At 43.8% G+C, this 14,435-nt stretch overlaps 1 protein-coding gene across 1 annotated transcript in view; it reads left to right on the plus strand.

Moving 5' to 3' along the window:
• Window positions 1-7,299: 7,299 nt before the first annotated feature.
• Window positions 7,300-14,435, plus strand: part of CNN1 (calponin 1) — a 35,528-nt gene continuing 28,392 nt past the window's right edge. Inside the window, exon 1 of the mRNA XM_032210988.1 lies at window positions 7,300-7,441. Within this exon, the coding sequence (XP_032066879.1) occupies window positions 7,379-7,441 (63 nt within the window). The 5' untranslated portion in view covers window positions 7,300-7,378. The remainder of the gene's footprint in view (window positions 7,442-14,435) is intronic.

Genomic DNA, 14,435 nt, shown 5'->3' on the forward strand with positions numbered 1-14,435 from the left:
TTTTTTGAAACCCACCACTGATCTTAATGGTTTTTTTGTACCATCAATCATGGTATATTCTGGAATGGCCACAGAGGTTGGGAACTGGGACGCCATTTTACAAGATGTGGGGTCCTTAATGCGCTTTGAGTTTCATTGCTTTCTTGCAGGGATTCCATTACCCAAACTAGGTGATATCATCAGTGCGCTGATGTTAAGGTCCTGTCCAAGTGCCTGGAAGCTCTGTGGATCTGGATGAAGAGATACCAATATTGATTTAACCTTACCAAGACTAAGTGGTCCTGAATATTAGCATTCCCCCCCAGCCCAGATTTGGGGATTTTCCATCTTTAATCTTAGATATACGTCCCCATGTCTTTGAACGTATTCTATATCGATCAGGTGGATGTTAACTTGTTTATTTATCTTATGTTGTGGGGTGTGGGTTTTTTTTTTGTTATTTTTTGATAATGTGAGCTACCCAAAGTCATTTTGGAGTTGGGTGATGCCTATATCTAAATAATTAAAAAAATAAAGCTGAATCATAAGCAAATCTGCCTAAACCAATCCCCCTGCCTACTTTGCAGCAACTTTTTTTTTTAAAAAAAGAAAGCTACAATTTCAAATCCACATAAATTGCCATGTTTTGGAGTACATATATGAAGGAAAGAATCCTAGCCAAGTACTTTATCTTTTGTTAGGCTTCAACACCAGTTGTCAATGTCATTCAGCTTTCCAAATTATTTGGATGCTGTTCACTGGGAACCACAGCTGTGCAAGCAACAATGGAGTGAATAAGCCTTCAATTTGGTGATTCCAATGAGAGCAAGAAATATTCCTTGTGAAACCTCACAGTTAATATGTTGGAGTGTCTAAATTGGTGCTAAAAGAAAAAAAATGATGCACTGTGTCCATTTCTTGGTGTCTATTACACTTACATTGCCTTCCTGTTCCAAATGAGAAAGCAGGAGAATATGTAAACACAACAACGGATAGAGTGGATGGAGGGAGGAGTAGAAGGAAAGATAGGAAGGAGAGGAGAAAGGAGAGGAATAGGAGAAGGGAAAGGCAGAGGAAGAATGGGAGGGAATGTAAGAGTAGGAAAGAGGGGAGGAATGGGAAGAAGAGGGGAAGGGTAAAGGGGAGGAAGGGGAAGGAGAGAAGGGAAAGGAGAAGAGGAAGGAAGGAAGGAGAGAAGAAAGAGAAGAAGGGGGGTAGGAAGGAGGGAGGGAAGCAAGGAGGGAAGGAAGGAGGGAAGGAAGGAGAGAAGAAAGGAGGGAAGGAAGGAGGGAATGTAGGAGAGAAGGAAGGGGGGAAGGAAGGAGGAAAGGAAGGGGGAAAGGAAGGAGAGAAGGAGAAAAGAAAGGAGGGAAGGAAGGAAGGAGGGAAGGAAGGAGGGAAGGAGAGAAGGAGGGAAGGGGAAGGAAGGAGGAAAGGAAGGGGGAAAGGAAGGAGAGAAGGAGAAAAGAAAGGAGGGAAGGAAGGAAGGAGGGAAGGAAGGAGGGAAGGAGAGAAGGAGGGAAGGGGAAGGAGGGAGGGAAGGAAGGGGAGTAGGAGAGAAGAAACGAGGGAAGGAAAGAGGGAGGGAGGGAAGAAGAAGTAGGACCGTTGTAAGATAAGATGGATCTATGGGATGTTAAAAAAGCAATCTTCAAGTATATTGTCAACAGTAGGGAAAAATTGTTATAAATACATATTATTAATAACAGTTATGAGATTATATAATTGTGAATGTATATATGAAATTGATAAAATAAAATAATTAAATAAATAATCCTTCCTTCCTTCCTTCCTTCCTTCCTTCCTTCCTTCCTCCCTCCCTCCCTCCCTCCCTCCCTCCCTCCCTCCTCCCTCAGGTGCTTTGGAGAATAGTTTGACCCCTTCCTCTCTGTGGCAGCCCCTCAGATATTGAAACACTACTATTGTGTCTCCTCTGGTCTAGACTAGCCATGTCCAGTTCCTGTAAGTATTCATCGTAGGCACCAGTCCCCTAATAATCTTTATTTTCTTTTTTTTCCATTTTCATAACATACAATCACATGTATACTATTACATAGCCAATATCCTATTGGGTTAAGTAGTAATTACATCAGTTCCTCTTGCCATCAACGCCCAGAAAGATAAAAACCCATTATTAGCTCTTCTGCTCTCCATACACCTCTTTCTTCTACCTCTCTCCTACCTCCTTTCTTCCCTCCATCATCCTTTCCTACTCTACTTCCCCTTCCTTTCTCCTTCTCCTCTCTCTTCATTCCACTCCTCCTTATCCTCCTCATCTTCCCCCCTTACCCTCTCTCCTACCCCTCTCTTCCTATCTTTCTTCTCTCCTCTGTTTCCCACTCTTCCTCTCATTCACTTGGTGTATTTCAGCTTCTGAGCAAACTCCATTCTATGTTGATGGTATTTATGCTTCCATATCAATATACTTAGTTTTAAAGAAGAAATAAGAGAAGACAGTATACATGTGCAATCATATTACTTCAAAATCTAACACCCCTCGTCAAGCCTAATATACATCCCTCCCTCCCACCCTCCCCCCAACCCCCCCACCTTCCCTCCCCCGACTTTCCAGAACCCATATACGGTATAAATCTTTATTTTAGTCCCCTAATAATCTTTGTTGATCTTCTCTGCACTCTTTCCAGAGTCTCAACATCTTTTTTACATTGTGGAGACCAAAACTGGATGCAACATTCCAAGTTTGGCCTTATCAAGGCATTATAAATCCTCTCCCGTATCTGTGTTTTAGTAAATAAATACAGCAAACCTATTACAGTAGTCAAAAAAATCTACCACCGCCACTGATGTGGGTGGCATAAAAAAATACAGTGATAGCGTGTGACTTTAAATAGGCTTTAGTCCATTCTGAAGCAAATAAAGAAAAGAAAATTACATCAATGTCAAGCAATAGAGGATCATGTCAGGCTATGACAATAGGCTGCATGCATTTGTGACTCAAGGTGACATTGTGTGAGGGAAAGCTATGCTGTATCACAAGATTACAAAGCACTGGAAAATATGTAATAAGTAATAAGTGTCTTGTTCCAATCACTGATTTAATGAATCAGAATCAGCTGCTGGAAAGAAAGTTTTCTGAGTCAGGCCAAGTAAGCATATTAAAGTATGCTTAAAAATGTAGAACAAGTTACATTTTTTAAACATAAAAAATTGTAAGATTCTTTAGATTTATTATGTAGTTCATTCCTAATTTTTCCCCATTGTTGTTGTTGGATTGGATTGGATTTATTTCATTTATATGCCGCCCTTTTCCCCAAAGGGGACTCAGGGCGGCTCACAATTCGGTCAGGGAGGGGGGTACAGACAGGGGATAAAAAGAAGAACATAACAATACACAATTTAAAACACACAACAACCATACCATTCGAGGAGGGGGGCAAAAGCTCTTTAGCCCCAGGCCTGTGGGAACAGCCAGGTTTTAAGGGCTATGCGGAAGGCCTGGAGGGTGGTGAGGGTTCGAATCCCCACGGGGAGTTCGTTCCAGAGGGTCGGAGCGGCCACAGAGAATAGCAATAGCAGTAATAGCAGTAGACTTATATACCGCTTCATAGGCCTTTCAGGCCTCTCTAAGCGGTTTACAGAGAGTCAGCATATTGCCCCCAACAATCTGGGTCCTCATTTTACCCACCTCGGAAGGATGGAAGGCTGAGTCAACCCTGAGCCGGTGAGATTTGAACCGCTGACCTGCTGATCTAGCAGTAGCCTGCAGTGCTGCATTTAACCACTGTGCCACCTTGGAGAAGGCTCTCCTCCGGGTAGTCGCCAGTCGGCATTGGCCGGCGGATGGAATTCGGAGGAGGCCTAATCTGTGGGATCTAATCGGTCTAGTGGAGGTGATTGGCAGCAGGCGGTCTCTCAAGTACCCAGGTCCAATACCATGAAGGGCTTTATGTCTTATCCTGCTTTATGAATACCCACTTGAACTTTCCTGTGGCACAAACAATCCTCAACAACCTCTTTTTTTCTCCCACGTCCTCATTATATTGCCTTCATTAATCACCATACTTGAAGCAGCCTTAAGCGATCCTTTATTATACCGGTGGTAGTGTTTTCCCCCATTGCAACCTGAGGATTTTTAGGTATACTATATTCTGTTAACTAGAACGTGGGAGTGTTTGTTTATTTATTCTTTTAAATGATCTATATCTCAAAACAGTGCAGAGTTAAAACAGTTTAAGCAATCCAAGCCATAAAATCTGAGGTGGCAAGCAGCAATTCCGGTTCACTGACAAATGCGTGCACGACAAAACCGCAATGTTGAAATCACACCCACAACAGCGTGCCGACAAAAGCGCACCATCAACAAACAACGCGAAAACAAGGTAATAACCCTAACCCTAACACTAAACCTAACCCTAAACCTAACCCTGAACCTAACCCTGAACCTAACCCTGAACCTAACCCTAACCCTAACCCTAACCCTAACCCTAACCCTAACCCTAACCCTAACCCTTACCTTAACCCTAATCGTGCTTTTGTGGGCATGCTGTTGTGGGCGCGATTTCAACATCGTGGTTTTCTCGCCACAGTTTTGTCGGCGCGCTTTTGTCGGGCGCACATTTGTCGGGTCACGAGCAATTCCAACTGGTCAGAAAACAATATAAACCATTTGAGCTTGCTTAACTTCATAGCCCAAATCCCCGGGGAGGGGGGGGGATAGCCAGTCTTTAATTCATTACAAAAGACTAAGAAATTAGTCTTTAGATTCCATGGGTCTCTTGAGGGGTGTTCTTCCACAAGAATGGATTAACTTGACACCTTATTGATCGGTTTAGGTAGTTCAGGCACAACGTTTCCTCTTGAATCCCTGGGCAGGGCCTACCAGAAGTTTTGGAGAGGAGAAAAAAAATCCAAACTGGACTGAATCTCCATCCATGTCTCTGATCTAGGTGAACTAGATACTCACCCAGGAGATTGGCCTTAATAGCAACAGATCAGCGGAGGGGGATAGGAGTTGCCTCTTTCTGAGCCGCCCAATTCTCCCCCCCCCCATCCACCTGCCAAAGTTGTTCTGCTTTTCAACACAGTTTTAGCATTCATCTGGAATAACATTCTATACATATGCAACTGCTTCTGAACGTGGGTACAGCATGTTCTAAGATAGCACTACACCTGTGTCCAGCCACCTGTTATGCTCACTACCTCCTCTTCCAGCAGCATCTCATGTTAAAGAGAGTGATTGTAGGTATTTTCCACTTACAGATGATTTATTTTATTTTATTTTAATTGGTTTGTATGCCGCCCACTCTCGAGAGACTCAGGGCGGCTTACAGGTAAAAAAAGGGAAAGGGAGACATACAGAAAAAAATAAAAAACAACATTAAAAATTCCACGACATTCATAACTTAAGGTGGGGCTGGAAAAATCAACAGCCCCAGGCCTGCCGGAACAGCCAGGTCTTGGTCGCTTTGCGGAAGGCCAGAAGGGTAGTAAGGGTCCGGATCTCAACGGGGAGATCGTTCCATGACGCATGAGGGGAGAGGAAGGAAATAAATCCAGCAAACAATCCTCAACTGTAGTGAGTAAAGATGATGGTCTTGAAAGGCATTCAAAAGATCTGCCACCATGGCAATGCTCAGATAAATGAGACTCAAGTACAGGACAAATACGCCATTTATGAAAATGCCTCGGGCAGCCCTTCATGGCCCCGATTCTCGTGAAGAGGGAGGAAGGGAAGCACCTATCTATAGAAACTGACAGAGGTTGCTTCGGATTCATACTAGATATTTGACATGGTTCTGCCATGAATCATGGTTCATGTCAACAGAAGTGTGCTCAAGCTACTTTGGAAGGGAACTCACCAAAAACCATTTTTAGTTAAGATCCCCCCTGTCAGTTTCTAATCTGATTATCATCCAAGCCTTGCCTCCACAACTCTTTCCAAGGAAGAGACCTTTTAGAAAATCTGTGGCCAATGCCTATGAACTGATCCTGATGCTTTATCCATCCAGTGTTTCCAAATCTTGGCCATTTGAAGATGGGTGGACCTCAACTCCCCATGGTGAATTCTGGAAGTTAGTCCACACACCTTCAAGGGGCCAAGGTTACGAACCTCTGATCCAATCTCAACTTCACTCCCTTGTCAAGCCTTCTCTGATTTAAAAACCTGATCTTATTATACCACAGGCATCAGCAAGTACTTCCCTAAGTGATCAACTTGAATTCAGGAAATTTTAGCTGCTAGGGGGTTTAGTTATGGGAGAAGAACTGGCTTTCCCATCCATTTTAGGTATCTAGAACCAAAAGCAAAAATGTAGACATTCAATACCTGGTAGCATAAACCAGAGGGAAAATAATAGTATTTATTGACAGGATATTAATGTCAGTGAAGGAATACTAAACTGGTAGAGAATCCTAGAAATATGCGAATAAATTATCTTTCCTGTTCATGCTAATTTCTTTAATCTCTTCACCCTTTAAATTTAGTTCCCACCCTTGTCTCGAGGCTTCATAGCAGCAATTACAGGTTTCACTGAATCATAACAAGGCATTAGCTGAGGGCAAGTTGTCTCTTCCTATTTATTTTCTCTATTCTCATTAGGAGAATTATAGCCTGGTAGTTTTTTCTTTTTCTTTTCTTTTTTTGCAAATTTGTCTTAAGGACTACAAATGGATCAGAAGCTGTTTGTTGCTGCTGGAGAAGAATGAAGAGTTAAACTTTTGAGGTCCACATGATAGTTTGCAAAAGTATTTTGCTAAAAACAAACAAACGCCAACTGTCAGTGCCAAAATAACCCAAGAGACACGAAACTCAGAGAAGACAAAACCAGTGTAAAGTCAAGGAGGCTTGTCCAGACAGTGTGTGATTTGATTTTGAGTGACTGGATTTTGTGTTTCTAGCTCATTCTTCTGAGGCTTGGATGTACGAGAAGGAAAGCTACGAAGGAGAGTGGAGAGAGAATTGCAAAAGGCAGGAAGGCTACATGGGAACATGAAATAGAAATGGAGTAATACAGAAGTTAGCAGAGCAGGCAAGTTGGGAGGGAGAAAGAACGGTGGGCAGGGGATGCTCTGCCAATCATATCCATCAGCATTTCCCCATTTCACACATGCTTGGGCTTCTGTAAATATTTAGAATCTCCATCCATCAGGAAATCGAGTCAGAAACAAAACTGGATGCCCCCCAAGCCCCTCAAGGTGGAAAAAATGACACCATGGCTTCTTAATACCATCAGGCTGACATCAGCATCCTTGGCAGGTGGCGATTGGCCACGCAGCCCAGCCAATGGAAGGACTCCTCGGACCGGAGGAGGGGGAGAGTGCCAGAGCAAAGAGTTTTTAAACTCTTGCAGGGAAAGCTTTGGAGAGTCAGACCTGAGCGTGCAAGCAGGGAAGCAGAGAACCGCACTGAGCAACAACACCACACGCCCCCCTCCCCGTCATGTCTGCAACACATTTCAACAGGGGCCCAGCCTACGGCATGTCAGCTGAAGTCAAGAGTAAGGTAAGGCATGGCCAAGATGCCATGTGTTTGCATGTGTGTGTGAGAGAGGGGTTTTGAGTCCCACGTGGAATGGTACTTTTTCCAAGTCGGGGATGGGATTGAATCAACCATAGGACGGGAGAAGTGCAAAGGGCTGTTTGCCTCTATGAAAAATCCAGGCACGAAGGGGGAGAAATGCACTTCTTTGGTGCAGCTCCTCTCAAGCATTCCAAGCATTTTACAGACACCCCCCCCTCACCTCCTTTCAATCTCCACGTTTCAAACTAATGTTCTCCTGCGTGCTGATATTACAGGCAGGAGGTGAACTGAGGCTGGGAAAAGACTGTAAACTTTGGAGAAGGCATAGAGAATATGGAATAGTGAAAGAAAACGTTAAATACCCAGGAGCAGCTTTTTTACTAATTCTATTCCATGTCTGATTATGCCCATTTTACAGATACAGAACAATAGATATGATGCAACATTTTTTTCCCCCTTAACAGTATAGAAAGAGCATTTTACACATGAGGGTTCTGGTTCTCTCTTTCATGATATTTATAAGGTCTGTCTGTTGAACTCTCAGAGGATAGCTTTTGGTCACGTGAATAAACATTCTGGCCTTTGGAGGTTTATACCTGTGCTTTAAATATTAAGTAATGGCCATTGAATTCAACAAATCTCACTTCCAGACAAATCCCAGGACTTTGCGTCAACGCACATTTCCAATCCCTGGCCCAGCATCATCCCAGCCCACGAGAGTTGTTCACTAACATGAACAATATATTTGGACAGCAACAGGTTTCGGGATGCACCTGTCACATTTACAGAAACAATTTGCTGCTCCAGAACCTTGTGGACAACCGTGATTCCACCCCCCTAAAATTAGTTCTTATAGTGAGTTCTGATGCACACAGTACTTAATTCAAAATAAGTCGACTTTAGACTACGGCTCGGATTTCTTTGCTATTGATCTTTCTATTGTTTCCCAAAATCGATTTCAGTATACCCAAGCTGGTATATATGGAATTGATTTGATTTGATTTCATTTCATTTATATGCCGCCCTTTTCCCCAAAGGGGACTCAGGGCGGCTCACAATTCAAATCAGGGAAGGGGGGTACAGACAGGAAATAAAGACGAAACATAACAATACATAATTTAAAAACACACAACAGTCATACCATTCGAGACGGGGGCAACAGCTCTTTAGCCCCAAGCCTGTCGGAACAGCCAGGTTTTAAGGGCTTTGCGGAAGGCCTGGAGGGTGGTGAGGGTCCGAATCTCCACAGGGAGTTCGTTCCAGAGGGTCGGAGCAGCCACAGAGAAGGCTCTGCTCCGGGTAGTTGCCAGTCGGCATTGGCCGGCGGAATCCCAAGCGGTCTTGCAACAAAGCGATAACCAGACTAAACTTTGGAGGTTCAGAGGTGACTCGTGATGAGTTTTTGCTATTACAATATCTTGCTTCCCATCTTAATGTACACAGATTGCATACAGAGATGTTTTGTGGCTCTGTCTGCATAAAATCTCTTTCTACCGGCCTGCATCACACCAGCTAATTTGGAGGTGAGATTTGAAAGAAGCGAATCAACAGGTTGCAGAGTTGAAGGTTCATCTATTGGGGATGCTGCAGTAATAAATTCCTGCTATAATCAAGGGTTTGGACTAGATCTTTTGGTACTCTTTTATTGTATGCTTTTATGAACATGCTATTCCATAGGTCACGTGTTCCACCCCGTAGAGGCTGGATAATTATGACTTAGCCTGCTCAGGGAGTCCTGTTCCTATGTGCATTAGGCTTTTCTTGCCTCAGAGAGTTGGGAAGATGGAGACAGAATGATGGGCTTTCAATGGGTCAGCTACTGCACATAGAGTGCTTAAGATGGATTAGCAAAATAGCAGGAAGCCCAGGAAGCTATGATGTGATGGAACTCTTATTGGCTATCAATGACTCTTCACTAAAGACATAGTGAGGGCAGCCACTTCAGATGATCTGAGGCGCCATTTGGAAGGTAGAATGGAAAACAGCACTCAAAGAGCTATTATTTGAATCATGGAGTGGGGGGAGGCAAACCCCTAATTTTGGAGGGACCCTCAGCTGCTACTTTAGATGGTTTCCAGAAGGGAAAATATAATTAAAACAAAAGGAACTGAGGGAATGGCCATGGCTGATTTGTTTATGCCTTCCCAATTCCCTTTCCTCCTACCAGTATAAGTAGAACAGATTCCCTGCAGAAGATCAACCCTAGACTTGTGTTTCGTTCCTTTCGTTTTATCATTTGTGAGGGAAAACTTCATCAGGGGCTATGTGGATTGTGCTGAGGTTGTTAGGCAGGAAAGTGTCCTGCACATCTGTCCTTAGCAGAAACAGCTGTTGGAAGCTCTGGCAGACCTTCAAGTGAGGACTCTGTTATCTTTTGCTTCCTCCTTTTCTACATCAGGACCTTTTATTCTAAATCACATTGGAAGCAAGAGCTGATTTTATTTTATTTTTCTTGTAACTTAGCCTGACTGTTTGAATCTGCATGGGGAGCACTCAGCTATGGGCTTTCCTTGAATGTAAGAGCATCTGTCCAGCCCTGATCCCCAGTCACTGAGCTAGATAAACCATGGCTTAGCTGAGGCTAAGACAGCTTCCCTAGCAGTTCCTCATCGATTACAGAGAACAGAGCGCCTGTGGATTAGCCAGGAGGCCCTGATTTTTCTCCTGGTGCCCTGCCTTTCCCATGAGGGCTGGTTCTAGCCAAAGACCAGTCTCTTCCCTCCCCCTCCACAGCTCCTCTCTGGCCTGTCTTACTGGAGTCTCAGCAGCAACAGACTCACCATATATGGTCAGTTTTGGGGTTTCTTTGAAGGCTAGTTCTAAATAAGGGCATGGCTGGGCAGGGTGTACGTTTTAACAGATAGCAGAGGGTTTGCATTGAGATACCAGGTAAGAGAAACCACCAGCATAGCCTTCACACTCATGTGTTTATGTATGTATGTGTGCACGCACACCCTTACATACACACAGATATAGAGACGAAGATCCATCCTCCCCTTCAGGTTATAAACACCATCTGTAGCCATCAAAATAAAATATTTTTTTTGTGAATTCTGGAATAAAAGAATTAGACTTCCTGAAGGACAAGTGGTACCTTTCTCCCTTTCATCAGGTGCAAGTTGGTTACTCTGAAACACTGCTATCTTTACTTGCGATAATCAGTATCCTTTCAGAACAATTATGAATCCTAAGATCCAGAATGAATTTTTTTTTAAAAAAGCCATTCAGTTTTTGAAAATACCAAACTTTCTTCCAATTACACTGGCGCCCTCTGCACATATTTTGTATATGTAGTATTTTGTTTCGATCTTCATCTCAAAGACCTACAAGCAAAGAAGCAGACCATAGCACTTTCAATTGATGTAAGACTTTGAAATAACTGAATTCTATAATCGTATAGAACTTTCAGGGAAAAAATAAAAAGAAATCCACTAAGAAGCCACAGAAAAAGCGAACAATTACAATTCAAATATCCCCAGTTCTTTCAAACATCCCCATAATAAGAAAAAAAAGAACCATGGAAACGTGCATGTTTTTCTATCATTAGATTGTGATTAAATATAGAGAAGGGTAATTATGCCAGTGTTTCTCAACCTTGTCAACTTGAAGATGTCCGGACTTCAACTCCCAGAATTCCCCAGCCAGCGAATGCATCCGGACATCTTCAAGTTGACAAGGTTGAGAAACACTGCATTATGCATCTGAACATGAAATTCATTAGCTATATGAAATACATTAGAACATCCATTTTCAGTAGGTTTGGAATACTACCACGCTATATCTTTGAGCAAATATTAGACGAAAATATTCCCAGCTCCTACAGGGAATTACTACAGTATATTCCCAGAGATTGTTTTCAGTTGTTTTCTGTCTCCGGAATCTGGAAAAAGGCCGCCAAAATGGGAGTTATCTTAAATAACCTTTGAGGAACTGTTGAATCGAAATGGCAGCAAACAGTGACTTTAATTCCTCATGAAAATCAGATTTGTATATGCTTCACAGGTACTGCTAACTGCCTCTATATAATAAATGGAGGACAGAACTTATAGAATCATAAGGCTTGAAGATCTTCTAGTCCAACCATTTGCCCAAGGCAGGAGTCCTTATTTCATCCCAGACAAATGGCTGTCCAATCTTTTCTTGAAAATGTCCAGTGATGGGGCACCCACAATTCTTGGAGGCAAGCTATTCCAATTATTAATTGTTCCGTCAGGAAATTTCTTCTTATTTCCAGGTTGGGCGTCTCTTTAACAAGCTTCTACCCATTGCTCCTTGTCCTGCCCTCAGGTGCTTTGGAGAATAAATAAACACACTCTTCCCTGTGGCAGCCCTTCAAGTATTGGAAGACAGCTATCATGTCACCCCCTAAGCCTTCTCTTCATTAAGTTAAACATACCTAATTCCTTTAGCCATTCATTGTATGAATTAGTCTCCAGCCGCCTTTGTATGGCCTCTTTGTTGCTCTTCTCTGCGGTCTTTCTAGGGCCTCAGCATCTTTTCTGGTATCTTGGTGATCAGTACTGGATGCAATGTTCCAACTGTGGCCTCACCACTGCAGTATAAAGCAGTACTATCCCTTCTCATAATCCTGAGGCTATTCTTCTATTGATAGAGCCGAGGTGGCGCAGTGGTTAGGGTGCAGTATTACATGCCACTTCAGCTGACTGTTATCTGCAGTTCGGCGGTTCTAATCTCACCGGCTCAAGGTTGACTCGGCCTTCCATCCTTCCGAGGTGGGTGAAATGAGGACCCAGACTGTGGGGGCGATATGCTGACTCTGTAAACCGCTTAGAGAGGGCTGAAAGCCCTATGAAGCAGTATATAAGTCTAACTGCTATTGCTATTGCTAATCTCACCGGCTCAAGGTTGACTCAGCCTTCCATCCTTCCAAGGTGGGTGAAATGAGGACCCAGACTGTGGGGGCGATATGCTGACTCTGTAAACCGCTTAGAGAGGGCCGGAAGCCCTATGAAGCGGTATATAAGTCTAACTGCTATTGCTATTGCTAATCTCACCGGCTCAAGGTTGACTCAGCCTTCCATCCTTCCAAGGTGGGTGAAATGAGGACCCAGACTGTGGGGGCGATATGCTGACTCTGTAAACCGCTTAGAGAGGGCTGAAAGCCCTATGAAGCGGTATATAAGTCTAACTGCTATTGCTATTGCTAATCTCACCGGCTCAAGGTTGACTCAGCCTTCCATCCTTCCAAGGTGGGTGAAATGAGGACCCAGACTGTGGGGGCGATATGCTGACTCTGTAAACCGCTTAGAGAGGGCTGAAAGCCCTATGAAGCGGTATATAAGTCTAACTGCTATTGCTATTGCTAATCTCACCGGCTCAAGGTTGACTCAGCCTTCCATCCTTCCAAGGTGGGTGAAATGAGGACCCAGACTGTGGGGGCGATATGCTGACTCTGTAAACCGCTTAGAGAGGGCTGAAAGCCCTATGAAGCGGTATATAAGTCTAACTGCTATTGCTATTGCTAATCTCACCGGCTCAAGGTTGACTCAGCCTTCCATCCTTCCAAGGTGGGTGAAATGAGGACCCAGACTGTGGGGGCGATATGCTGACTCTGTAAACCGCTTAGAGAGGGCTGAAAGCCCTATGAAGCGGTATATAAGTCTAACTGCTATTGCTATTGCTAATCTCACCGGCTCAAGGTTGACTCAGCCTTCCATCCTTCCAAGGTGGGTGAAATGAGGACCCAGACTGTGGGGGCGATATGCTGACTCTGTAAACCGCTTAGAGAGGGCTGAAAGCCCTATGAAGCGGTATATAAGTCTAACTGCTATTGCTATTGCTAATCTCACCGGCTCAAGGTTGACTCAGCCTTCCATCCTTCCAAGGTGGGTGAAATGAGGACCCAGACTGTGGGGGCGATATGCTGACTCTGTAAACCGCTTAGAGAGGGCTGAAAGCCCTATGAAGCGGTATATAAGTCTAACTGCTATTGCTATTGCTAATCTCACCGGCTCAAGGTTGACTCAGCCTTCCATCCTTCCAAGGTGGGTGAAATGAGGACCCAGACTGTGGGGGCGATATGCTGACTCTGTAAACCGCTTAGAGAGGGCTGGAAGCCCTATGAAGCGGTATATAAGTCTAACTGCTATTGCTATGTGGCCCAGGGCTGCATCGGCCTTTTTGGGCAGCTGTAGCACACTGCTGGATCATACTTAAGTGTTGGACCATCAAGACACCTACCGTAGATCCCTTTCATAAGAACTAATGTTGAGTCACACATACTGCCTATTCTGTACCTGTACATTTGGTTTTTCCTGCCTATGTGTAGGATCTTATTTTTCTCACGAGTGAATTGTAATTTGTTGGATTCCCAATGCTCAGGTCTGTCAAGATCCTTCTGAATCTTGAGTGTATCTTCCAAAGCGTTAACAATTCCTCACAGCTTGGTATCATCTGCAAATTTGATGAGTTCCCTTTCTATCCGCTCATCTAGGTTAATTATGTTGAAGAGTACTGAGCCCAAGGCAGAACCCTGAATTACCCCACTACATGCTTCCCTCCATGTAGATGTAGTCCCATTGAAGACCACATGGGTGTACAGTTGATCAGCCAACTGCAAATCCATCTGGTGGTAGTACTGTCTATCCCACATTGTTCTAAGAAGTAGGCTGTGGCTTACTTTATCAAATGCCTTATTGAAATCCAAGTATATTATATCCACAGTGTTTCCTTGATCGACTAATTTAATCACTTTATCAAAGTGTAAGAGCCGAGGTGGCGCAGTGGTTAAATGCAGCACTGCAGGCTACTTCAGCTGACTGCAGTTCTGCAGTTCGGCGGTTCTAATCTCACCGGCTCAGGGTTGACTCAGCCTTCCATCCTTCCGAGGTGGGTAAAATGAGGACCCGGATTGTTGTTGGGGGCAATATGCTGACTCTGTAAACCGCTTAGAGAGGACTGAAAGCCCTATGAAGCGGTATATAAGTCTAACTGCTATTGCTATTGCTATTGCTAA

This window comes from Thamnophis elegans, chromosome 2 (genome assembly GCF_009769535.1).
Source record: "Thamnophis elegans isolate rThaEle1 chromosome 2, rThaEle1.pri, whole genome shotgun sequence".
In the NCBI taxonomy this organism is placed as follows: Eukaryota; Metazoa; Chordata; class Lepidosauria; order Squamata; family Colubridae; genus Thamnophis; species Thamnophis elegans.